The sequence below is a fragment of the Meriones unguiculatus genome, chromosome 1 (genome assembly GCF_030254825.1).
Source record: "Meriones unguiculatus strain TT.TT164.6M chromosome 1, Bangor_MerUng_6.1, whole genome shotgun sequence".
NCBI lineage: Eukaryota > Metazoa > Chordata > Mammalia > Rodentia > Muridae > Meriones > Meriones unguiculatus.
The window spans coordinates 18,009,179-18,036,406 of NC_083349.1; the positions used below are offsets into that span (position 1 = coordinate 18,009,179).

Below are 27,228 nucleotides of genomic sequence, written 5' to 3' on the forward strand. Positions count from 1 at the left end.
TTTTATACTAAAATTTATTTCATGCAAGAAATAAATTTGTTTCTTAAAGATGCCACTGTAGAGACGAACATGCTAGACTAGCCTAGTGTATCACCTGGGTCTGGTGATGGTCGACGTGCTGTGCTGCCTTCCTGGTGACCAGAAGGGCCACTGCCAGAAAGCAGCATTCTGCGCTACAAGCTTCAGCAGTGATGAGGTGGGCAGAGCACACATGGAGCTCCTTTGCACTGTAATGGCATGGCCCCTGGGTAAAACATCCCAGCCAGCCTGTAGAAAGGCAGCCTCAGAAGACCACCACCCAGGTTACAAGTTTGGTCCAGGTGTGTAAATCCATCAGAGCTGTTTTCAGGCATGAGGTCTCCTTGGGAATAGAGTGATCTCCTGTGTGACTTCCCGCAAGTGAAGCAGCCAGAGTCTTATCTGTCCTGTCCACCCAGCTGGAACAGAGAGGAGGTCAGTCAGCTTCACACTAGTACACCTAAACCTAGATCAGTCATTGAAGTCAAGCAAAATATTTTATGGAACAAGCTTTTGTCTTTGAAGTGAACAAGAAAAGGGATCCCAGAAGGCCTAGCGCAACATAGGTGGCTAAATACTTTTCCAAGAAACAGCACTAGCGTACATTCAGCCCTAAGAGCCAAACTTTGGAACAAAAAGATAAAATTCTAGTAGTTACATCTGAGCTATGAAAACAGTAAATGCCAAGGCTTGTCCTTAGCATGCCTTGCTTCTCTTTGGTCCAGTTTCATTAAGAGCTCAGGCTAAACAGGCTAGGAGCTTTTGCCAGTGAAGGCGAGGAGACCACAGGCCAAGTCCCAGAGCCATGGGCAGGGATTTTCTTAAGATTCTATCTTGGCAACAACAGAACATGAATTGTGATACATTCTGGTGAAATCCTTTGGGCAGTGCTGCACCTGTCTATAACCATAGAATTGGGAGTTAAATGCTAGCATTCCACTATAGAATATAATCACATATAATATGGTTCTCATAGGAAATTGTTTTCTGTGAACCACGTGTACTATAAAGTCTAGATGGCATATGTTCCCTGGCTTCCTATTCCCAATGGCTGCGATGGACATTGACATTGATTAACAAACCGTCCTGCTTAGCTCTGTCCCATGCAGGGTGAGAGAATGTCTCCTTCTCAGCCTCTCTCCCCCCCTAGGTCACAGAACCATGTCCCAGCAGTGGTTACAGGACAGGAAGCCAAAAGCCATGGGCTGTAGGAGCACCATCCTAGAGGCCAGCAATGTGTTAAGATGAGTGACCACAAGAGGATGCACGCTGTTGGACTGCGCCCCAGAGCTTCGTATTTGTACCTTTCCGGTTTCCTGCTGGATGAGATCCCGCAGCTCTTGTGTCCAGCCCAGGAGGTCCACCAACTTTTCCACACCATGAACTACATCCCCGAGCTGAGCCACATCCTTGCTGCGAGGACTCAGAGCAAAGGGCCCCACCAAGTCTCGATTGATGAGCAGTCGGGGTACTGACTTCTGTACTGCTTCAGACAAGCTGGCGAAAGGCTCCACCTGAAAGATAACCCAAATGTGAAGGGCAGGTGTCCATGCACCATCAGGAAATTGAGCACGACAGCCACTGAAGGCTTCTACCCCCTGGTCTGGGTGACGTCTTTCCCATCTACAGCCTCCCTTCTCTGTCTCTTGTCTCTATCTGTCTCTCCCTCTCTCTCTCTGTTCAATGGGACACCACAAACCCTGACTTCTCCCCATACTCCATCCCTCCCCTCAGTCTGTGTGTTCTTCCTGCAAGCATCTTCCTTCCACCTGCTCTGTCTACAGCCTGTGCCCTGCTCTGAGCTTCTCCTATGCTTCCCTGACATAGAAGAGCAAGTACCCTTTACCATCCCACTGCTGTCCCACCTCCTGGGTTCCCATCAGTGTCCTAAAGAGCAATGCTGCTGTCATAGTTCTGCAGAGAATAACAGTGTAGAAAATGAGTAGATTAAGGTGTGATAACAAGCATGACTCTTACCTGAAAGGAAAAAGAGCTAAAGAACTTTGACATGGATCATGGATTTAAATATAAATAAAACAGTTGTTGAACAGGTATGGTAGTAGCACACCTGTAATCCCAGCAGTCAGAGATGGAGACGGGATCAGATGTTTAAGGTCATCCAAGGCTACATAGGACCCTCACCTCAAAAATAAATAAATAAATAAATAAATAAAACTAAGGGGCTAGAAAGATGGCTCAGCAATTAAGAGCAGTTGCTGCTCTTGCACAAGAATTGGGTTTGGTTCCCAATACTCTAGTTCTAGGGTATTCAATACCCTGTCCATGAGTACCAGGCACATGGGATGCACAGACAGACAGGCAAATTCTCATACACATTTTTTTTAATAAAAAGGAAAACAGGCAAAAAACAAAAACTTAACAGTTCTTAAGGAAAAAGTAAGGGAAGGCCACAATAGTTCAATGGGTAAGGAGCTTGACACCAAACCTGGGAACCCAAATTTGATCCTTAGGACCCACATGGTGGAAGGAGAGACCTGATCCACACAAATTATCCTCTGGCAAAGAAATGTAAAAACAGGTTCTTAGAAAATAAAGACCAGGCTTTATAGGTAAGGGTAGGGAAAGACATTTCAGATATAACTGAAGTGAGACAAAGGGAAGTGAGAGTTGACTGTCAGCATTGTCACCCTGACACCTACATAAAACTGCTATGGGAAAAGTTTAGTGTGATGTTTTATATATATATTATTTATGTTGCTAATTAATAACCCAAAGAAAAACTGGGCAAGTGATACAATTATGCAAAGAAAACAAATGGTCAGTAAACATGAGTGGAAATACAAGATCTCACAGACTCTGTGGTGGGGAACTAACCCAGGTTTTGCACACACTGGCAACACACTAAGCCACATCACCAGCCCCATCATATCTATTCTTAACTGTTGAGACCGGCAGAAAACTAGGTCATTCTCATATTGGGGAAGATTTGAGAAAATGGACCCTCTTACACCAAATGTCAACATTCATCCTGCAAAAGTACCTGCATGAGTGTAAATGCACACAAGGGTACTCAACACAGGCACACCTAATACGAAAATTACTTCTTGTCTCTACTGCCCATAAATAAATTTTAAATAAATAAATAAATAAATCTACTGTCCTGCATAAATTTTCTTATAGGTCCACAAATCCTTGACCTCCAACCCTTATGACTACAAATGTTTCAGAATTCTGGATATTTCAGATTTCAGAAAAGATCAGACACAGTGGAGATCCTGAGTAATCTACTACCTAGCACATTGCTACTTTCCCCCCAGACATGGGTGCAGATTTGTCGGCAGCTCACACTTGTAATGGATTGAGGCCTGTCCTGTCTGGGCCCTCAGGGTCACGGAGTACACCACTAGCAGGATACTAGCCAGGCTGCTCCAGATGGGTGCACCATCCACAAAACGGTGTTCAGCTTCTGCCACTTGTCCCCAAGAAAAGGAACCCGAGAGGACACGGGCCAAAATGTTAGTACCTACTGGTCTTAAAGCTGATTCTTAAAAGCTGGAGGGATGTCTCAGAAGTTAAGGGTACTGGCTACACTTCAAGAGGAACTGGGTTTGAATCCCAGCATCCACATGGCAGCTCACAACTACCTCTAAGTCTACTTCCTGGGAATCAGATGCCCTCTTCTGATCTCCACAGGCACCAAAAATGAATGCAAACAAAACACCCACATACATAGAATAAAACAATAAAATTTAAAATAGAAAGTTGAGTCTTCATTTTGCCTCTTTTATAAACCAGTCTTTTGTTTATTTGGTTGGCTGGCTGGCTGGCTGGCTGGCTGGTTGGTTGGTTGGTTGGTGTTTCTGAGACAGGGTTTCTTTGTATAACCCTGGCTGTCCTGCCTTTGCCTCCCAAGTGCTGGGATTAAAAGTGTGTGCCGCCACCACCCAGCATGAGGGAGTCCTTTGAAAGAAGCATATGGTTGGCTGGGAAGTGGTGATGCATGCCTTTAATCTCAGCACTACAGATGCAAGCTGATCTTGGAGTTTAAGGCCATCTTGGTCTACATAGTGAGTTCCAGGACAGACAGGCTATGCAGACTCTCCATCTCAAGAAACAAAAACAAAACAACAACAACAAAAAACATATACTTTCAAAAGCACGGAGGAAGGGCTATTTCCATTTACTTCGAAAATAAAGGTGACTGGTGAGTCTTAGTGTCCTTATCTGATAGCGCCATAGTTAGCAGGACTTGGCCCATACACTTACCACAGACCAGAGGGCATTCCCTTTGGCCCCTGACTGCCCCTCCACTGTCCTCTATCCCAAGCCTGTAATCGGCAGCACTCTGGAATCTCCTGCTTGCTCACCTTTCACCTGGTTCCTTCCTCAGATTCTTCCTGACTCTACCTCCCACATCCACCTTTTGCTACATACATGAAAGATACTTGGCTGAGCTGGTGTCCTCAAACCCACACAACAGGAACAGGACACATGCTAGTCCTGTGGTAGCTCATTCTCACCTGCCATAGTGCCCTCTGCCTTTACACCCACAGCCCTGGTTTACCTTTCTGCCTGCCAGCACACGGGCTTACCTCTTTGCACCTTTTGAAAATTTCTACACAGGCTACCTCCTTGCAGGATAAGGTAAAGTAGATGACAGTTACTAATGACCTCCAGTGGTCATCTCCTAGGAGCCTCAAACCCACATGCAGACCCTAACCCCACTGGTCCTCTGACTGCCCCCTACCAGGCAACTGCTGATGCTGCAGCCAACCTTCTCTCACCTACAGTCACTTCAGGACTGGCAGCTGTTCTTCATCCCAAAGTCCATGGCTAACCTTTTACCACACCCTTATGCCCGCCTACAAAGCCATTGCTTCCAAACCCTGGAATGTCACTACCAGTGACTTCTCAACTGAAAAGGTCGCACCATCAACCAGGCCCTACCCTCCATGCCTACCACTCTCCCACCCGTCCCCACATGCTTTCAACAAACCTCCAGGGAGGTCCCAAGAATGAGTAGCAGATCTGCCATGGCGAAATCAGCCACATGTAGTAAGAACTTTGCAGGTAGCGGCTCCCCAAAGAAGACAATGTCAGGTTTTACCACGCCAGTACAGACAGGGCAGGAGGGAATCCTGTCTGCCATCACATCAGCCTGCGGAATCAGAGAAGGAGGAACCAAGGAAGATGACATTTAAAAGAAGAAAAGGCAAAGGCTTTTCAAGAAAATTTTCAATATTTCCAAAAAAACTGAACTGTGTAATGGACCCCATGTGTCTTTAGCAATTTTGTCAACTGTTACTTCAGTGGGGCAGGGGGGTTGAAATGTTTCAAATCAAGTCCTAGACATCACCTGGTTTTACCCACAAGTTCTCCAGTAGGCTCCACCTGGGATGGACCACACCGCTCACAGTGTTCTGTGGGCATCCTGTATACAGTGAGAGAGGCAGCACAGGCCTGTCCCCAGTTTGAGCTGAGGTGACCCGTGGACTGCTTCCACCCTAGCAGGCATTCGGGTCAGCTTCAGCTCACTGCTGGCATTGTCAGCAGAGAGCACTGCTGCCACAGGCTACCTCCTTGCAGGATAAGGTAAAGTAGATGACAGTTATAATAACTCCACCTAGACCACGTCTCGTACCAAATAGAAAAGAAGGCAGCACACTTCCCGACAAGGCACACAGAAACATCCTCGGAAAACACAGCTTCATAGCTAAGTAGATCTTAGTAGAATAAATTCAGCAAGAGTGAATAGAAACAACTGCCAAAAGATGTCAGAAATTATCAGCTACAAATAATAAAACTTGGTGTGTCTAAATTAAAAGAGGAAAAATTACCAGTTTAAAATAACTAGAAATAGAAAAAATTTAAATATTATGGATTTTTAAAAAAATAATCAAATAGAACTTCTAGAAGTAAAAAGCAAAAGCAAGATTCAATGAATCTTATTCTCTGCAACGAAACAAGGTACTGATGAGCTTGAAACAGAAATCACCCAGAATGCAGCACAAGCGGTACCAGCGGCAGACATTGCAGAGTAGCCACGACTGTTGGAGAACATACAGAGCGGGAGGGAAGTGCAGGAATGATGACCATCTAAAGTGAGAATGTCTGGACAAGACCCTGCAATGGTAGAGGAAGCCCTGTGCATTTCACACAGAAGAATAAAAGGGGATCCATATGGAAATACAACACAGTGAAACTGCAAAGAAGTCTGAAAAACACAAAGAAAACGTGACTAGCAAATAGATGCAGAAAAGCAAGTAAGACAAAATACAACATGGAAGAAGGAAATCAAAGTGAGAGACCTCCTAGATATTAGGCCACTAAAGCCAAAGTTATCAAGACTGCTGAACCGGTGAGAGAATAAAGCTCAAAACTGACACAATGGTTTCTGCATAAAAAGCAGAGGCAATTCACTAGAAATAGGACATTTTCAGCAAATGTGCTAGAACATACATCTTCATGAAACAGAATGAGTATAAATACTTCCATGCTTCATAAAAATTAACTCAAAATGGATCCGGAACCTCCATGTAAAGAGAAAAACTTCTAGAAGGTGGCTCAGGAGGAAACCCAGATGATCTCTGGTATGGCAATGAGTCTTTAGATTGAAAACCAAAGCAAACCCATGAAATAAATAAGGGATGGTGTAATTTCAAAATTAAGATGATCTAGTCTGAGAAAGACACTGTAGAAAGAGTGAGGAGAAAAGCCACAAACTAGGAAAAATATCTGCAGAAGACATATCTGAAAAGAAACTATTAAATAAAATACACAAAGAGTTTCTTTTGACTACACTTTCCATTACTTAGAGTATATAGGGCAGGGTGCCAATGTGCCAGTTGGCATGTGAAACTCAGGACAACCTGCAGGATTTGATTTTCTCCCTCAGCATGGAACACACACAGGCAGGCTTGGCAGCAAGCACCTTCACCTGCTGAAGTACTCTGAATAAGCAATGACCCCCACAGGATCAGGCACTTGAACGCCTGCTCCTCAGCTGTGGGCGCTTTCTGGGAAAGTTTAGGAGGTGCTGCTTGGCTGAGAAAACTGTCAGTGGGAGTAGGCTTTGAGAATTATGCCCTCACCCCACTTGCACTTTGCTCTCTCTGCTTCATGATTGCCTTGGAAGGTGTGGGCTCTCAGCTTCCTAGTCCTGCAGTCATGCCTGTTGCTTCCTGCCCTATGTCCCCACCAATATGGATTCTTATACCTTTGGAACCACAAGCAAAAACAAACTTTTTCAAATTGCCTTGATCTCAGTATTCTATCACAGCAAAAGAAAAATACATAATCTACCTGCTCAGCCGTCCTGCTAGCTCTACAATGAATTATTAAAGCTCAACAATAAGAAATCAATTTTGAAGCCAGGCACAGTGGAGCATGCCTGTAATCCCAGCACTCAGGGAGGCAGAGGCAGGTGGATCTTTGTGAGTTCAAGCCAACCTGGTCTACAAAGCCAGTCTAGGACAGCCAAGGCTATACAGAGTAACCCTGTCTCAAAAAAAAAAAAAAAAAAAAAAAAAAAAAAAAAAAAAAGAAAGAAAGAAAGAAGAAAAACAAAAAGAAGAAAAGAAAAAGAAACCAATTTTTAAATCAATTTTTGTAGCCAGGGCTACAAAGAGAAACCCTGTCTTGAGAAAACAAAACAAAAGAAGGAAGAGGAGGAGAAGGAGGAGGAAAGAAAAAAAAGAAAAAAAGAAAGAGAAAATAGCAAACTACATGCACAGTACCCTCAAAAGTAAAAGGTAATAACCACTTGAGAAGATGCTCACCATTAAAGACCACCAAGGAAAAGCAAATTAATTCAATGGAACATCACTGCACACCTCAACAGATCTGACCTGGGTCCTGAACACAGATAACAAAAAATACTGATGAGGACATGGAGCAGCAGGGGTCTGGCTGCTGCTGGAGTACACAACCTAAGACTCACTTTGGAGGACAGCTGGGTGGCTTTTGTTGTTGTTTTGGGTCTGTGTGTGTGTGTGTGTGTGTGTGTGTGTATGCGCGCGCGCGTGCGTACCTTACATGAGCTAGTCAAGCTCTCTAAGTTATATCCATTACATATATGACAAAGCTTTATCTAGCCCCAGTTCTGTGCTTCTTACAAAACTAAACACACTGCTACTGTGATCCAAAAATTATGTTTCTTGATATTTACCCAAAGAACTTGGAAACTTGCATTTACAAAAAAAAAACCTGCATAAAGCAATTCATATTCTTGAACTGATGCATTCATATTGCTAGCGGGATGGATAAAAAAAATGGTACATCTAGACAAATTGCACATCACTCAGAACTAATAAGAAGTCAGCTGCCGGGGCAGGAAAATACATGGAGGAAACAAATACACACTTGCTAAGTGGAAAAGCTAGTGTGAAAAGGCTGCACACTCTACGAGTCCAATTTTATGACATTCTAGAAAAGACAGAACAGTAAGAAAGTAAGATCAGAGTTGCCGGTGGTTGGGGCAGATGAAGAATGAGCAGAAAGAACCCATAGGAATTCAAGGACACTGACAGTAGTGCTGTGTATGACACCATAATGATGGATACTTGTCTCTACACGTTTACCCAAACCTATAGAATATACCAAGGTTACTGTGGGCTCTAGGGAGAGTGTTATCAGTGTGAGTTCATCAGCTGCAAGGTATCTGGCTTTGGTGGGGATGCTGACAGTGATGGGAGCTGTACATGTAGGATATCAGCCTACTGTGTGGGGGAAAGCATAGTTCCAAGTGGTGCACACCTTTAATCCCAGAATTTAGGAGGCAGTGGCAAGTGGACCTCTGTAAGTTCAAGGCCAGCATGGTCTACATAGCAAGTACCAAGGTAGCCAGGGCTACATAGTGAGAACCCTGTCACAAGGAGAGTTAGGAAGAGTCTGTGAGGAAAGCTGCAGAAATAAAGAAGTTAAAAGTACTGGCTGCTCTTCCAAAGGACCTGGATTTTCCCAGCACCCACGTGATAGCTTACAGCCTGTCCGTAACTCCAAGTCCAGGGGATCTGACACCCTCTTCTAGACTCCTTGGGCACCATGCACACGCATAGGGCACAGACATACATGCAGGTAAAACACACATACACATAAAATAAATAATAACATAAAACTTTAAATGTTGAAAAAAAGTGGAGAACCACATGGAAAAGAATTTTGCCAAGGAAGAAGGTTACAGTTGAACAGCACAGGTTGTGAGCCCTGAAATGCAATGTGTGCCGTGTAAAGCCGGTACCAGGCACGTCTGGAGATGAACTATGGATGGAGGCTGCCTGAACTCCCCAGCACATGCAAACCTCATGAACTATGCCAAACCATGGCTTCATCGTGAGACAGTTTAGCCTTTGCACACCAGTCACAATCCCAAAATAAGCCCTGTGAGATTAAGCTATCAAAACAGCCACCCTCAGATGGCACATTCTCTACTTCCTGAATTGTCTCTGAATACTAATAAGTTCCAAATAAATCTAAGGCCAGCCTGGTCTACAGAGTGAGTTCCAGGACAGCCAGGGCTACAGAGAAACCTTGTCTTGGGGGGTTGGCTCCAAATAAATGTAATTCTTTGTTGTAGACTGGACTGACTTTATATCAACTGATAAGTTGGAACCATACACACACACATATATGCATATATATATTTATCATATATAGAAACTAATTCAAATTGGATCAAATTTGTAAATGTAAGAGCTAAAACATTTGTACTCTTAAAAGAAAACATAAAAGAAGCTATGATAGATGCCAAAGCATAACGAACGGAAGGGGGGGAAATCCCTGACAGCATTAAAGCTACAAAGCTCTGTGTGTGGTGGCAGTGTAATTAGAGTAATAGCCGTGCCGGAGCAGGAGACCATAGGTGGGGTGGAGATGGTATAGCCTCTGTGGAAAAGCACGATGAAACCGGGAAACGCTAAAGGTCAGGTTTACCACAGACATTTACAATTTCATGTCCAGGAATATAAAGAAAAGAATTGAAAGCAAGGTCTCAAGGAGTTATCTGCACACCCACATTCATCCTCTCAACGGACACAAGGTGGGAGCAACCCAAGTTACATCAACAAATGAATATAAGAATAAAACGTGCCCAACTGCAGAGTGGAATATTATCAACCTTTAAAAGGGAAGGACAGTCTGATGCACACGATGAGGTGAATAAATCTAAAGACATTACCCTCTGAAAAAAGCTGGTCACAAAAGGGCAGGTCCTGGATGACCCTATGATGCAGTTCTTAGGTGACAACAGAAGGAGCATGGGCACAAGCTTGGGGGAAGCCGGTGGTTAACAGCTATGGACTTTCTGCTTGTTCTGGAAATGCGCAGCAGCACTGGTTGCAGAACACTAAAAATATACTTGACTCCTTAGAGTTACCCTTAAAAGTCATTAAAATGGGGACTGGAGAGATGGCTCGATGTCGCTCTTGCAGAAGGCCCGAGTTCAATTCCCAGCACCGTGGCAGCTCACAACTATCTGTAACTCCAATCTCTCTCAGGGCATCCGATGTCTTCTGACTTCTACACACCTCCTGTACTCATGTGGGGCACATATATCCACTCAGGCACACACACAACATATATATGAAATAAATATTCTTAAATTATTTGAATGAAGAATTTTGTGTTATATATACCACAATGAAACATCTTAGAAAAGATTTTTTTGAAGGTTGAGAAAGTTTCACTGTTGTCTAGGTTAGCCCTGAGCTTACAATCCTCCAGCTTTTACCCCTTGAATTCTGGAATTACAAGTAAACGCCATAACTGAGCTAGGAAAAATATTTGAAAAGTGAAGAAAAAAAGCATGTGCACGTTAATTATTGCTAAAAGAACACAGAGAAGTTATATAGCTGTCATCACTCTTCTCAGTGCTGTGACCAGCGCCTTGCAGAAACAACTTAAGGCATGAAACGTTATTCTGACTCAGTTTGAAAGGGATTTCAGGTCATCGTGGTATAGGGAGTGGCTCCATGCGTGGGGATGGGAATGTATGGCTGCCGCTGTTCATATTATGGCCAACCAGGAGGTGGAAAGCAAAGGCCAGACCCAGACGCTGTGTAGCCTTCAAAGGCTCGTCAAGTGACCTACTTCTGTCAGCGTGGCCTCGCAACACAAAGGTTCTACAGTCTCCTAATTCAGCACCCAACTGCCGACGGGGTGCGCAAACATAGACATTTTGCTTTAAACTATAAGACCTTCCAAGCTGATGGACTAGAAAAGAATGGAAGAATAAAGAAAGGAAGGAACAAAGGAAGGGATGGAAGAAAGAAATGATAAACAGTGGAAAAACCAGAAGGCACAAATTAAGATGGTTAACCTTAATCCAAGTATTTCAGCAAGCACATCCGGCCTTCACTTGTGCACCATGGCACATGTTCCCCTAGACGGGCACACAACTAGATAGATATAAATGCAAATCATCAAAGTAATTTTTAAAAAAGAACGAGGAACACTGAAAGTAGACATGTGCAGGCAAGTTCCAACTAGGCGAAAGCAGATACATGGACAACGCAGATGCTCAGGCAAAAGGGGCTCCAGGAGTGGAGAAGGAACGACGGGGGCTTGTGTCCACCTTAACCGCTGCCCTTTAATAGTCACTGTCAATGTGACTGGACTCAGAAGGGCTTAACAGATTGGCAAAGTACATCTCTGGGAATGTCTGCACGGTGGTGTTTCTAGAGAAGATTAACCAGGTGGGAAAGAGGCAATGAATGCGGGCGGACCAGCCCACGGGCAAATTCCAGGAAATTACCTACAACATTCACTTGTCCATGACTAAACCCTATTTCCCAGAAAGCACTCAAAATGAGAAATAAGAAAAACCTACTAAAACAAACAAGCCAATTTGAGAACATATGTTTTCTCTTCAAGAGGGACCCCATAAATTAACTTCAGGTAAACCCTGTGCCAAGCAGACAAAGCTGTTTATACTCCCTCCTGACACAGCCACTGAGGTTTGTTTCCTCCAGAATTCAATACACTGTCCTTCAGTAGTCACACCTTCCGCTGGTTCTCCCTGTTTCCATCTAGCCTGGTGTTTTTGGTCCTTGCTCACTTATGATTAATGTCTTCTAGGTTCCCAGCTTCAAATGATGCTAACTGAAGAATGCCAACCCTTGACCACCCCCTTCTACTATGGGCTACTGGATCACCTGAAATCCTTGGCCCTGGAGTCCATATATTTCACCTCTCCCTAGCATGGACCCACCCAACATCTCTACCCAGCTACAAGTAGCAAAATGGTCGAGTCTATAATTCTCTGGACCTTACAGAATAGAATGTGTGAATATGCAACACATACGAACATATGAACACATACATGTGGAGGAGAGAGGTAGATGCTGAGCACCTTCTTCAGTCTCTCTCCACTGTGTGTGTGTGTGTGTGTGTGTGTGTGTGTGTGTGTGTGTGTGTTGAGACAGGGTCTCTCTATGTAGTCCTGGCGGTCCTGGAGCTCAATATGTAGACCAAGCTGGCCTTTCAGAGATCTGCCTGCCTCTGCCTCAAGCCCTGGGGTCAAAGGCGTGTGCTATCACACCTGGTTCCACCTTAGTATTTGAGTTAGGGAGTCTCACCAGCTGCAGCTCACCAGTTAGGCACAGCTGGTTGGCCAATGAGCTCCACAGATAGCCTGTCTCCAGCCACTCAGACATGTGATTCTCTCCCAAATTTTCACAAGGATGTTGGGGTATCTGAACACAGGTCTTTGTGCTTAGCAGAACCAGTCTAGATACTAGCTTGGTCTAGGAGTCTGAGATTCCAGGTGGGCCGCCACACCTGCCTGGCACTTATGTGGCAAGTACTTTACCTAGGGGGCCATCTCCCTACACCCTCCTGTATTGTTTTTAAAAGCAAAAATTACAAACATTGAAAGTACCTCATATTAAGTAACAAAAGAAGTAAATATGGCTCAGATGTCAACACAAGATACCCACTAAACTGTACATGAGTGGAAAAAATTTAGAGAAGAAACTTAATAGGAGTCAATGAAATAATTTTAATATTTGGAGGCAGATAGATAGATAGATGCATGCCTGTTTATACATACATATATCTTTTGTTAAAAAAAAAAAAAAAGACCATTACATTATCCACCAAATCATGAACCATAGGCAAAAGTGATTGGTTAAAAGAGATTCATTTTCTTTCTTTCTTTTTTTGTTTGTTTGTTTGTTTGCTTGTTTTTTCTCATTTTGTAGCCCAGAGATCTGCCTTCCTCTCACTCCCAAGTGCTGGCATTAGAGGAGTGCATCATCATGGATCACTTGGGAGATTCATTTTCTGAGCTGCATTTTGGGGTAGAGGGAGTGTTGACCATAGAACTCAGAGCCTTGTGTAAGGCAAGCGCTCCACCACTGAGCTGCATTCTCAGCCCAGCCTTCGTTCTTTTACATGGATTATTTTTCTAAATGAAAAAGACAGGAGACAGGCATGGTGGAGCACATCCTTAATCCCAGAAGAAGGACCTCTGTGAGTTCCAGGCCAGCCTGGTCTAAATAGTTAGACCATGTCTGAAGCAAACAAACAAACAAAAGCCAGGCATTGTGACATATACTTGAAATCTCAGCACTGAGGAGGCAGAGACAGGTTAATCCCTAGGGTTTTAAAAATAGGTAGCCAGCCTACCTATTTTTTGAGTTTCAGACTATGAACACCCTGTTTCAAAAACAAACAAACAAACAAACAAACAACAAGCACAAAATGTCACTATCATAAGATCCTCTATCCCCAAGGACTGCAGAAAGCAGAGACCATTTCTTGAGGTAACTCACCCACATATCCTCCCCTGGGAAGGACCTTCGACAGACTGTGCAGGTAGCTGAAGCAAAGGAACCATGAGCTTCAACCAGCTTCGAGGCAGGAATACCAGACGCTGAAATTCAAACCAAAGCTCAGTGTTGCGGCCTCTGGAATAGCTATGCAATACACAAGCACAACTTATGGGCTTGACAAAACCAGGTTAAAAAAAAAAAACAAAACCTGTATGGCTGATTAGCAAACAGAAAACAACTTCTCAATTGTTTGGGTGTGGTAGCACACGCATGTAATCCTAGCACAGGGGAGGTGGAGGCTAAAGAACTGAGAGTTCCAAGACAATCTGAGTAACATAATAAGTTCAAGGTGAGCATGGGCTAGAGCAGAACCTTCTCAACAACAACAGAAGATTTCTCATCAAGTTCACTACTATTTGGTAACTGCAAGGCTGAAACCCAAAGCCTGGAAATTAGTATCCCCCACCCCTGCCCCAAACCTATCCTCCCTGCATACGGGGATACCTGGGTCTTCCAACTTTCACTGCTGTCTCTGATTCTGAGCTTCAGGTTCCTTCTCACAGGAATCCTGTGCCTGGAGTGTGATGCCTTTCTTCAGGCCCCAGCACCCTGCAGAACAGCAGAGTGTCTGGATCTGCCATGGATCTGCATATTGTACCTTGTGGCAGCATCAGCATCTCCCTCAGGGTGGACAGGCTGTCACTGTTGCTGTCACTGTGCGAAGTAGAGCCAAGACGCCACTGACTGCCTTGGACAACACTGAAATGTTGGTAGCTCCTCAGTGTAATGGTTTCAGAGCTATGCTTTAACAAGGCTTTATCTTCCAAAGACATTCACAGATCTCTGTCTAGACATTGTTTCTATATTAAACATCATGATGTGAGGGATCTGCACCAGACTCAAAGTAATATAAACTTTAGATCTATCTAAAACTCAGAACCCAGAAAACAGGCCTACAGAGAGGTTTCAGTGTGGCCTCAAACACAGAAGTGGTCAAGGCCAACAAGACCACAGAAGTGGTCCCAGGGCCAACATACACACTAGGCCACAGACGGTCCTCCTGAGACACGGGCATTAGACGTGCCAGGGGCCAAAGGCTCACCTCTCTCAAGCCCATCGATGTTCTGTGTGTAGAGCCGCAGAAGCAGCTCCTTGTCATGGAGCAGCCGAAGGAAGTAATGAGTGAGATTAGGCCTGTAGTGCCCAGGGTACAGCTCCTTGGCCAACATGAAAAAGGGCTTGGGGTTGTGAAAGAAAAAGCCAAGTTCAAAGATGGCCTCAGGGTAGGGGATGTCATACTGCTGAAGGTTGTTGTAGAGGCCACTCCCTGGAGATCTGTAGGGAGAAGGGAAAGGCTGAGTCCCACAGAAGACAGTGAGGAAATGACGTTAGAAGGAAATGCATCGTACCTGAAGTCTGGAATGCCACTGGGTGTGCTGATCCCAGCTCCCACCATGACTACGACCCTCCTGCAGGCTCTGGTTCGAAGCAGCTCAGCTACGTCCTGCAGAGAAAGCTTCTTCCCGCTGTGGCCTCCACATCCAAAGCCACCTGAGGCTGCCACAGAGAGGTAGATGGGCCTTCTCCCACCTGTAATACTGACAGCAAGAGCACAAAAGAAAGGCAGCAGGCAACAGTCAGTCTTAGGCTCGCAAGAGTGAGTGCAGCTTCTTCCCACCCTCAAAGGTGGATGTTGCAGGGTATTTGATCTCACTGTGAACCCCTGAGATTGTCAACTGTAAAGATCGGTTCCAATTGTGGTATGGCTCAGCCTTTGAACCTACAGCTTTCTGTTTACTGTAAACAAGTACTTGTGATGTGGCTCAGCCCTAGCACACACCTTTATCCAAGAGCTTTCTGTAAACAGGATTAAATAAAGTTAACCCTTGGTCAAGAGGTGGGAGCAAGCAACCAGCTGACAGTAAGTAAGCAGAAAGGAGGGACACTGAATGATGGGTGTTGCAGATAGTGTAGAGAAGAAGGGGCGTTTTCCTTCTGAAATGTGAGCTGTGTAGGAAGGTCAGCTGGGTGCTTTCTCTGCCTCTCCAAGCTAGTAGGCTTTCACCCCAGCATCTGGCTCTTGAGTTGTCTTTGGTAAAAGCGAAAGACTGGAATTTCTTTTTTCTTTAAAACAACAGGTGGCACTTTCTCTAGTGCCATCCAAACAATCACTTTCCCACCATGCATAACTACCAACTAAAACAGAGAGCAGTCTTGGATCAGGAACCATCGGATTCTGCAGACAAGACTGACTAGTTAGAACTTTAGAGCTGGAATGTTGCAGATCCAGAGCTAAATTTATCTTGAGCTATCTTTAGTACCCTGGGTAGGATACCTGAGATTCTTTTGACTCTGAAGTAAGACCTTTGTGATGTATTGACTTGGAAGAACACAAGCTTCCACAGGAGGTAAGAAACTCATTGGATAGTGTCTGAAACCCATAGCAGAGATTTACTACTTGGCTGTAACCCAATGTCCCCAGTAACATTTTCAGTAAATATATTAATTTCTGACTGTCTTTTGTTCTGTGACCAAAAGTTTGTATAACTCCTTCCTTAAGTGAGACTTGACTTGGTGAAACCTGAGTCCATGCTTCTAGGGCATGGTCACTCATACTAGGCTCAGAATGAACTATGCCTTATTCCCCTTGAAGCAAGAACTGTACATCCTGTCAATGGTATAGGCACTCAATGTGAGGCCCGCATAGATGATCCAGTCTCATCAGAACTATCTGTGTCACTTCCTCTGGGAGATGCATAAGAGTCCTCCCTAGAATCTAGAGTCTGGACCTGCTTTTGTTTGGCTGATGGTCCACTGGCTTATCTCTGAGTACTATACTCGGTGGCCTCTTGATGTTGCAGAGCAACTGTTAAAACATCTGTAACAGATCATTTCCTAGCATTCATTTTTCTCCCAGAACCACTGCTTTCTTTTGTTTGTTTGTTTTGGTTTTTTTTTTTTTTTTTTGTCTATGTCTCTTGCTCATTGTAGACTGGTCCCTTTTAACTTTGAAATCCTATGAAGGCCTAATCCTGAAGATGGTGAAGATAAGAGGCACTTGTTCTCTCTAGTCCATCAGGGCAGAGGTATCAACGAGGAACTCCCCAAGAAATGCTACAGCCTCACAGAGAAGCCTAAGACAAGATACTTTGTTCCTGGTGTGGAAGAAACCCTGCTGGCTCAGCTGGTAAGACACACCTTGTGAGAGGTGATTCTCCCCAAGTCCTGAGCACCCTTAACTGCAAGCTCACAAGATAAACCCAAAATACAGGGGGAGGAACTGGTTGGTGAGAAACTAGGGAGCCACTTCCATAAGTGACACTTAGGGAAGTGCCACTTACCTCAAATGCAAACCCCACCAGCAAGCAGAGCTGGTTCCAGCTCTCAGGGACAAATACACTAAAATGGAAATAGCTTCAAGGTCAGAAAAAGTCTTTGGAGAAAACCTGCCAGTCAGTACTCCAGCTGTTTCTTCGTGTGATAATTACATAGTTCAACTTGCAAATATTTGAAAAAGGGGGGACACTTGATATTTCTAAATTCTTTTTATTTTCTGTACAAAACTAGAAGTCTTAAGCAATAAAAGACAAAAATAGGCAAGTTAATTAGAATTTCAAAGCATCTCAGAGGGGAAATTCTTAAAATTGCTGATTTCTATGAAATAAAAGTTTGGAAATGAGCAAAAACTTTTTAACTCATGTTAAAGAACAGGAAATAAATGATAAATCGTTAGAGATTGTGTTAGAATTTAAAGACAAACCCGAGGAATCTGTCCTCCACTCCAGTCTCCTCTCTTCTCCACCTCACAGTCTTCTCTGTCCTTTCTGAATTTGCCTCTTCTTTTTTAAGACAGGGCTTCTCTGTGTAGCCATGGCTATCCTGAAACTCACTCTGTAGACCAGGATTGCCTTGAATTCACAGAGATCCACCTGCCCCTGCCTCCCAAGGATGGGGAGTAAAGGCGTATGCCACCATCGCTCCGTACCTCTTTTTTCTTCATCACCCTTTCTTGTCTTATCTGGTAACTTCCAAAGGGAACAAAATTCTGTATCAGGGCCAATGGGGTGGTGCACCCCTTTAATCCCAGTGCTTGGGAGGCAGGTAGACAGATTCCTGTTATTTCTAGGTCAGCTGGGACTATACAGACTCAGTATCAAAATGCAAAAAAACAAAACTGTTCCCTTTCAAACCTGGGACAAGTGGCTGAGGTGTAGACCTAGCCTCCAGGTTCTCCCAGCATCCCTGTCCCTACCTGTAACGGTTTAACTGGCATAATCCACCCTCTAACCCTGAACTCTCCAGCCCAGGGGCTGGGTTGCCCTCCCAACAGAGGCTCTTCCTTATATAATCCAGACACTTTGGTTACCCAAAATGTATCCTTTTGTACCTTTGGCCTCCTGGCTGCTGTACTTTGCTTCCCTCTCCCTTTTCCCTTCCCCTCTCTCCACATGGTTCTGGGCCATGACCACTCTGAACTCTCTAAGATGTGTCTGCCTCTGGCCCTCTGGCTATGCTCTCCTACATATTTACAATAAACTTTCTTCCCCACCATATCTAGGATTAGTCAAGTCCTTTCCTTTCCTTTTTATTTTTTTTTAATTTTTTTAAAGATTTATTTATTTTATGTATATGAGTGTTCTAATCTATATTTACACCTGCCAGAAGATGGAATTCGTTCACTTTACAGATGGTTGTGAGCCACCATGTGGTTGCCGGGAATTGAACTCAGGACCTTTGGATTGAACTCAGGACCTTTGGAAGAGCAGCCGGTGCTCTTAACCACTGAGCCATCTCTCCAGCCCCTTCTTTTTTTTTTTTTTTTAATGCAAAAACAAAACAAAAATTCTATATCAAAGGAAAAGATTGTTATAACCTCTATGGTGGTTTGAATAAGAATGGCCCCCACAGGCTCATATATTAGTCTCCAGGAAGTAGCACTACTTGAGAGGGATTAGGAGGTGTGGCCTTATGGGAGGAAGTGTGTTTCTGGAATGGGCTTTGAGGTTTCAAAAGTCCATGCCTGGCCCAGTCTGGCTCTGCTTTCACAAAGTCCATGCCTGGTCCAGTCTGGCTCTGCTTTCACATCAGAATTAAACTCTCAGCTACTTCTCCAGCATCATGCTTGCCAGCATGTTGCCTTGCTCCTCACCATGATGACAATAACGAACTGACTAAGCCTCTGAAACTGTAAGCAAGCCCCAATTAAATGTTTTCCTTTATAAGAGTTGCCATGGTCACAGCCAGGGCTACAGAGAAACCCTGTGTGGTGAGGGGGTGGGGTGGGAGGGAGTTGCCATGGTCACAGCCAGGGCTACAGAGAAACCCTGTGTGGTGGGGGGTTGGGGGGGTTGCCATGGTCATGATGTCTCTTCACGAGGATAGAAGAGTGACTAAGACAGCCTCTCTTAGGATAAAACTGATATGCAAAGGACAATTGTGGAAAATGTAGGTAAGAGTTCTTGGACTTACACCACAAAACAGCGTCCAGAATCCAGAAATAGAAATACTGATTCACAACAAAGGTATCCAGTGCTTTTCAGTGGGGAAAGGTTTGTTGTGTTGCTATTGTTTTATACTTAAATGCTGAAATAATTAGATGTCTATGAGAAAAAAAAAACTTCTGACACCTTCCTTCATACCACATATAAATATTGATTTGAGAGAAGCTAAGCACATTCGTAATCCTGTAATCATGGCTACTCAGGAGGCTGAGGCAGGAGGGCCATTTAAGACTAGGAATTCAAAGCCATCCTTGGCAATATGTCAAGATGTCATCTCAAAAGATAATGCATCATAGTGTAGAACAATAAGATTTGTAAGAAAAAAATCACAGAGAAATATATTTATGACCTTGGGATTGCAAAGAATTACCAAGTACATTAAAAAATAAGTCAGGTGGTGGTGGTGCATGCCTTTAATTCCAGCACTGAGGAGGCAGAGACAGGCAAATCTCTTAGTTCAAGAACAGCCTGGTCTACAGAGTAAGTTCCAGAATATCCAGGGCTACAAAGAGAAACCCTTCTCAAAACAAAAACATAAAGTACACTTTTCTAGGGAAAAAAAAAAAAAAAAAAAGCCAAACATGATGCCTAGAGGAAGATATCATACCCCTGGAAAAAACCTGGGCCGAAATTTTTGATTCTGGGTTTCCTAATCCATATCAGGACCCTCTGGAATTTGCTGAAGAATTTTAGATCACCATGGCCTAATTCAGATACTGGCATGGCAGACGGACAGTTTCATTTGGCAGATTGGGAAAAAGCCTCTTTTGAGGGCTGTAGCAAGACAGATGCTAATGCTACGGATGCCTTAGCAACGAGGAAATTGCTCTACGCTGTAGTACCAAAGATTCCTACAAAAATGTAATAACTACTATGATGATTAAAGAACATTAAAATGCTGACACATCATACCATTATATAATTGGGATGGAAATGAGGCTCTAGAGATGAATCCAGAAAGAAATATCCATACCCTAAGAGCTACAGGTACTAGTGCAGATAGCTCTTCAGGGCAGCTTCCATGACTCAGCAGCCAAACCTATACAATCAAGCAAGGCCACAGGCATCCAGCAAATCAGGGCTCTCCCCACATAGCTATAAAAGCTCGAGGGTCACCTTCAAATGCCAGAAAATATTAAGAATAGTAGGAACTCACTTTTCAGAGGAAGAGTATAAAGAAGAAAATGTACAAGTGGTGGGCTTCAATGATGCCTCAAGAGGTTTGCATTCAGCAAGTATGTGAGTTTAATAGTTGTAAGAATTAACCAGGAGAAGCCTGCCCACCTCCAAGCAGCTTCAACAAGGTGTAAGATCTCTGGAGGCCTCAGTGAGAGCCACTACAGCTTGCAAGTATGTGGTAGAAAGACAGGAAAGAAAGAGAAGTGGAATGGTTTGAGCGCTATGAAGTGAGGGTGGAGAGGAATAGCCTGAAGTGAGTAGCCTGCCCTGCGACCTGAGGCCATGTGAAGTCCTGGCTTGTGCTGCTGCTGAAGACCACATCAGGGTCTGTGGCCTGTGCCATGAAGCAGCAGGAGTTGATGTCTGTGGCTCATATCACCACCAAAGGCTATGCAGATGCCCCTGGTCTGGGCTGCCACCTGGGACCATGTTGATGTTCAAGGTCTACCCCTCATCGGCTGCAGCACTCAGGAGATTAGGCCCTGTACTTCACCTGGGCAGTACAGTAGCGCTGGCCCTGGCGATGGAGGCACCCCTGAGGACATGAGACATGAGGTGCTGGCCTCATCCCTCATCTGCTGTGTGGCGGACATAGGCAAGAGAGAGATGCCTCTCCCACACTTTCTTGACACCTGAGGCAGGCAGGACAGCTAACCTCCAGATCATGACATCAGAGCTATCCCTGCCCCTCACCAGCTGCAGCACTTGAGCGAGCAAGCTGTGCTGTGCCTGAGCAGCACAGCTGAATTGGCCCTGGTGGCAAAGGTGCAGGTGAGCTGGCTCTGAGAGTGTGAGAGCTGGCCCTGACCCTTGCCAGCTGAGGCACTGGATGCGCTAGCCGGGAGAGTGCTGGAGAGCTCACCCTTGGGGTGTGGGAGCTATGGCAGGTTGACCAACCTGGTTACCACCCAGGCCCTGATTGAGGGGTTTGAGGTGGTCCACCCAACATCTACCTCATCTATGAACTGCTGGAGCACATGAAGGGGCCAGTCCTGCAAATCTAAAGCAGCAGGAACTCCATGACACAGGGCAACAGGTTAAATGAGAGGAGTTATCCTGGTGAGGATCCCGTATTGATAGTGTAGCAGAAGCCAGAGGCCTCAAAACAGACCAATGACTCACTGCAAGGAACATCTGCAAGCAAAGATGTGTGGACAAAAGGGTGTACTGTGTGCTAAGACTATAGGAAGAAAAAAAAATTAGTTCTTTTTTTTCTTTTAGGGGGGTTACAAGGACAGATAAACACAGATTTTGGGAAGCCGAGTGCAAGGCCAGCCTGGTCTACATACTGAGTTCCAGGACATCCAAGGCTATGTAGAAAGACCTTGCCACCAAAAAAAAAAAAAAAAAAGTAAGAATCAAAACTTTAAGAAAAATTATTATCTTCAAGTTTTACAACCAAAACCTGAGACACGATTGAAGCAGAAAGATGGCTCTCTGTGCCTTCAGGGCCAGCCTGGCTGACACAAGGGATTCCAAGCCATCCAGGCCCATACAGCAATATTCTGTCTCGAAACTAAAAAAAAAAAAAAAAAAAAAATTGAACTATATCTTACATAAACATAGGAAAGCAGTAGCGTCCTTTCAGGTAGCAGATTTAATCAGAGTTATTAACACCATGAAAAGGCAGTATGGGGGCTCTGATAGAACTCTGGGCAATGCAGCAGAGTAGGGGGTCCCTTCTGACAGGTTGTGGAGAAGAGGGGGTTTCCACGCCTCATGGTGGATGAGTGGTCAATAGGAAGGGGCTTGTAAGGTTTCTTCTTATTCCCAAGCAGCAGGGAAGGACAAGGGTATCTTCCATCGTGAAGAAACGTGTGACTTTGAGGATGTGGGGGAATTGGTTTGAGAGGCCCACTTGGTATGTATCCATCATACAGGATGTATTATTGGGATTTTCCGACACACCAGAATCTGGTAGTATAGGGCCTGTTCACAGAATCAGTTATGAGGGTGGAGAGATACAGATACAAATGGGCATCACTTGAGCAGTCTGTAGCCTGGGTTTAATTCCAGCTTTTTTTGTTTATATGTAAAGAAATGGTGGGATAATTTATGGGAGAGAAGATAGAGTGGAAGGCTTTTGGGTGTACCAGGAACAGTATTCAAGTTCTGGCTTCTTTCCATTGGCATCAAGAGTGTATAAATGACTCAATGCCTAGAAATGTAACTGGATGAAAAGCTTGAGCGCTAGCTCCATGTGAAAGCCAGGTGTGCCTCGGAGCGGTGGAGACAAGCGGCTCCCTGGAGCTTGTTGGCCAATCATCCCAGTCAGATTGCTAAGTTTCAAATTCATCCAGAGACTTGGTCTCAAAAAACAAGGTAGGAGTTAGGGAGATGGTTCAGAAGGTAAGAACACGTGCTGCTCTTCCTGAGAACCCAAGTTCAATTCCCAGCACCCACACAGTGGCTCATAATTGCCTATAACTCCAGCTCTAGAGGGCCTGATTGATGCTTCTGACCTTCTCCAGCACTTGCACCCATGTGAACATACCCACGTGCACACACTCATATACAACTACATATAACTAAAAAGAATAAAAATAAATCTTTAATAAAAAAAAAAAGTAGAGGGGACGAAGAGATGGCTCAGCAGTTAAGAGCATGTACTGCTCTTCCAGAGGACATAGGTTAAATTTCCAGTACCCACATGGTTAATCACAACCATCTATAACTTCAGTCCCAGGAGATCACACACCCTCTTCTGGTCTTCACAGGCACTACATGCTTGTAGTGCACACACATACACATAAAGGAAAACACACATCCACATAAAATACACAAACTTTTAAAAACTAAGAAAAAAAGAAAAACAAGGTAGAAAGTGATGGAAAAAGACCATCAGTCTATGGCCTCCATACACATACATGTACCCATTCACTTGAAAACACACACACACACATACATACACACACATACACAGAGAGAGAAAGAGAGAGAGAGAGGAAAAAAAGCAAAACAAATAGCACAGAGCCTGCAACCCGGCCTGAAAATGCACCCAGCAAATTAATTCATCAACCAGAGAAGCGTTGGACACTGCAGCTTCACTTGGCCCTGGAAGCTTCCTGAGTCTACAGCCTTGACTCAGGACTCTCTTGACAGCTAACCAAACTGCAACGTCTCCATCACCATGGCAATCTGCCCTGAATTCAAGACCATCAGCCTTAGGACACAGGTACTCTTCCTTATACCCCAAGAGCTGGAAAACCAGATCAATTCCCTCACCAGATAACCCTGGTGACCAATATAGAGACCTCTTCACATTGGTGGAACAGATTAAACAGAGCAAATTGAAACCCTCCCCCAATAAATGACTAATCTAAAGTTAATATAGAAATAAAACAGGCAACTGAAAGTTATTTCTTTACTCATAATACAATGCAGAAATAAAGATGCTAAAAGTACACCTTTACAGGACAGTCCATAACCTGTCTTCTAGCAGGATGATCCTAATAATGTTTGCTCTTTTGTCACTTCCTTTGCTCCTTGCAAAACCAACTTCACATCCTGTTGCCTGCCTTCCCTAGACACTCTCCGAGAATGCTAGTGGTGGTTTTAACCCTGATTTTTAGCCAAACAAAAGGCATATTTGGTGTGTGTGTGTGTGTGTGTGTGTGTGTGTCCTAAATCCCAGTGGTTCTAAGTGGCCTCTTTCCCATCCCAGATATTCTGCCTGAGAAGCATCGTCTCCGCTTCAGAGTACCATAATCCCACAAGGTCAAATGCCTTGCTGAAACTCAAAGACAATCACTGGTTCCCCCCTCTTAAAGGCAACAACGCTGGTTCCCTTTCCTGTTAGGGTGCCTGTCAGCTTCCCCTCTTTGCAGCTGTAGCACACAGCTGCCTCATCCACACAGAGTCAGTGTTCAGTTATCCGGGAACTTGTGTGCCACCAGTAAGCCATCTTCCACTGCCCTGAGCCTCAGCTAGCAAAGCTAAAAGCAAGGAGGCCAAGGGTGACTGGAGTATTTTGTTGCTGTTGGTGGTGGTATTTTGTTGTGCTGGGGGTGAAGAGGCAAGAGCTTTATCCCTGAATTATAGCCCTGCCCCAAATTCTTACAGTCTTATTAGCAGGAACCTATGTTTTAAACCTCTCACCAGAGAGTACAGGAAATCCACAGGAGAACAACAACAAAAACAAAACAAACAAAAACAGGAGAAAGGCCTCACCTCTTCCCAAACTGTTTCAGAACAAGGTCCAGCTGTATCAGAGTTTGGCAGAAAACAAAGTCAACCTTCTGAGCTAAGGGGCTCAGGGGCTCCTGATGAAAACAGCAAAGAACGAAAAAAAAAAAAAAAAAAAAAAAAGAAAGCTCTGGCTGCAAAACCACTTCTTGCTCACCAAATGCTCCATATCACATAGCACTGAAGGCAGTTCTCTTAGACTTCTTGCCCTAATATTTTCTGAACTCCTCTTAAATACAAACCATGTGAGAATACAAAAGGGACAAGAGAAAAGTTGTGCCATTTATGAGTGTCTGCCAACTGCTAGACATCACTCAGGGTATATGAAATGTTTTGTCAAATGAAAAAAAAAAGTTTTCACGTCACTGCCATACATGTGGACCAAATTGCTACGTATCTACAACTTACTTAAAATATAACTTAAAGTACATCTACATGGTATGCAAAGCTCCTAGGATGAAGAAAGCCAGAAGCTGGTATTGAGTGCCACCTGAGACACTTCAAAGAGACAAAGGATGAAGTCACACAAGAGTTCCCAAATCGAAAATCAAGAACAGAAGACATGCTCTGTAAAGGTGCTCCTCACAGACATCCCCAGGGCTCCTGTATTTTAGTTAATGACAGCCATTCATCTTACAGATGATCTGGTATTAGAATGTCTCCCCTGATCCCTGCTATGTCCTCGGGATCCAGAAGTCTGGTGTAGAAAAAAAAAAAAAATCTCTGTAGCAGTAGAACACCTAAACGAACATAATAAAGTCTTTCATATATCAAGTGGATAGACTATTGTCTACCCAAGAATTTACCATTCCAAGGCACTTAAATTTCTTTGCTAACAACTGTGGGCCCTAAGAATGGAAGGACTCAGGCTGTGTATGCAGTTCAGCAGTACAGTGCTAGCCTACCAGACAAGGCCAAGGCCTGAGTTTGATCCCCAGCACTGGAAAAAAAAAAAAAATCCAGACTTGTGCATTATATTGGTAAGTTGCCCCATGTTGTTTGAGCTCACTGAGAGGCTGGTTGTGGAGACAGGGTTGATAAGCCCTTCCCCCAGTTCAAACCCATGTTTGTCTCAAAGTCCAAGTCTGGAGGGCTGGCTCCCCTAATTGTGTGATAGGAAGGAAAGAGAACAGCAAAGCAGCCCAAGAGTAAAAACACTGTGCCCTTGAGGAACAAGCTAGAAGGAGAACCATTTCCAGTAGAGGTTACTATTGTTTATCCCAGGATATAAAAGTGCCTGTAAGGAAAAAAAAAAAAAAAGTGCCTGCAGTGGGAAAGAGAATCTGGAAGCTAATACAGGGAGAAAAAGCTCACCTGGGAACTCCAGGTGACTATCTCAACTTCCTCTGTCAGTTTCTATTGGCTGTAGCAACTGTCCAAGTTGATGTTATCTCTCTGTCTGTTGCTTTACTTAAAAACCTCACCAAAGGGGTCACCCTGTTCTGCCAGGGACTCTCTTTACTGGGATTTCTACCTGGTTACCTTAAAGGGGCTTCCTCAGTAGATTACTGCTGTGTTTTCTGAATATCCAATGTGATGATTTCTCTCTCTAACTTAATAAAATCATTCACCTGAATCTGAAAATATAACTATCTTATATCATTCTCAGGACTACACAAAACATACTGTTTTACAGACGGTATGCCTGTTAGTGAAAATTCTAACCTCACAATCTTTATAGGGGTCAACTAAAACATAAATTAACAGCTGGATGTGGTGGCACATGACTGTAATCTCAGTAACTGGAGGTGGAAGCAGGAGGATCAGGGATTCAAGGTCATCCTCCTCCACTCAGCCAGCTGGAGGACAGTATGAACTAGGAGACCCAGTCTCAAAACAATACAAACCACGGAACTTTACACAAGGCAGTCTACTAGGGAATTTATCCTCAAAATAGGGTGCAAACGAGGTTATTCAGCATGACGTTATTTCTAATAATTCAAGATTAGAAAGCATTTCAATATAGGAAACGGTGACACAAATTATGACACATATCTAGACAATGAACTTCCACAAAACAGTTCGAAGGCTGCGCTGCAATGGCAACTGCTGCATAAAAACCATCCTCAGAGCCCTGTGGAAAAAGCGCACCGGCCAGATTCTTACTATCGCAATTGCTTCCAGCTGCCCGCCCGTGAAAAACCGCGGACGGCGTGTCCGCGCGTCTCCCCTGCCGTGGCTCACCTCCCGGGCCCCACAACCTGAGCGCGGCCAAGGCCAGTCGACCACCCAGCGCCATGACGCTCCGCAGGACGACGGCGCCCGGAGGGTCCAGTGCTCTCCGAACTCCCGCCCCGGCGCGCCAAGCCCCGCCCCCGGCACTCTTACTCCCGCCCCCTCCAGTCAAGTCCCGCCCCGCAGCCCCTTCACCGTCCCTCTCAGGGTACGGACCCCGGCGCGGTCACCGGGCGTGCCGAGGGCGCTGTCCCTGCCCGGTGCTCGCAGCGTCCCGCTCGGCGGGACTCGGGCTGACGGGCTGGGAAGCCAAGCCCGGAGTTTTCATCGCTTTAGCCCGCGCTCGACCGTCTCGACCGGGCGGGTGATGACGCTCTCTGAGCGCTCACGGCGGTCAGAAATGGCATCACACCTAGTTCTCGCCAGACACCGTCCGGCCC

The 27,228-nt window shown here is 44.6% G+C and overlaps 1 protein-coding gene across 6 annotated transcripts; it reads right to left on the reverse strand.

Annotated features, from left to right (window-relative positions):
• On the reverse strand, positions 1-27,168 carry Sirt3 (sirtuin 3). Of its 6 annotated transcripts, none has more exons than XM_060382224.1 (7): positions 27,005-27,168; positions 15,158-15,338; positions 14,851-15,083; positions 13,749-13,849; positions 4,976-5,137; positions 1,323-1,532; positions 1-437 (listed from the first exon to the last, which is right to left on the reverse strand). In XM_060382224.1, the coding sequence occupies exons 2-7, from the start codon at positions 15,202-15,204 to the stop codon at positions 417-419; spliced, it is 774 nt and encodes a 257-aa protein (XP_060238207.1). In that variant the 5' UTR covers positions 15,205-15,338; positions 27,005-27,168; the 3' UTR covers positions 1-416. The 6 variants fall into 6 exon arrangements, with proteins under 6 accessions (XP_060238207.1, XP_021501843.1, XP_021501842.1 ...); XM_021646168.2 differs by having other exon boundaries at positions 15,158-15,346; positions 27,005-27,167; XM_021646167.2 differs by lacking the exon at positions 27,005-27,168 and adding an exon at positions 26,798-26,933 and having other exon boundaries at positions 15,158-15,346.
• Positions 27,169-27,228: the final 60 nt, after the last annotated feature.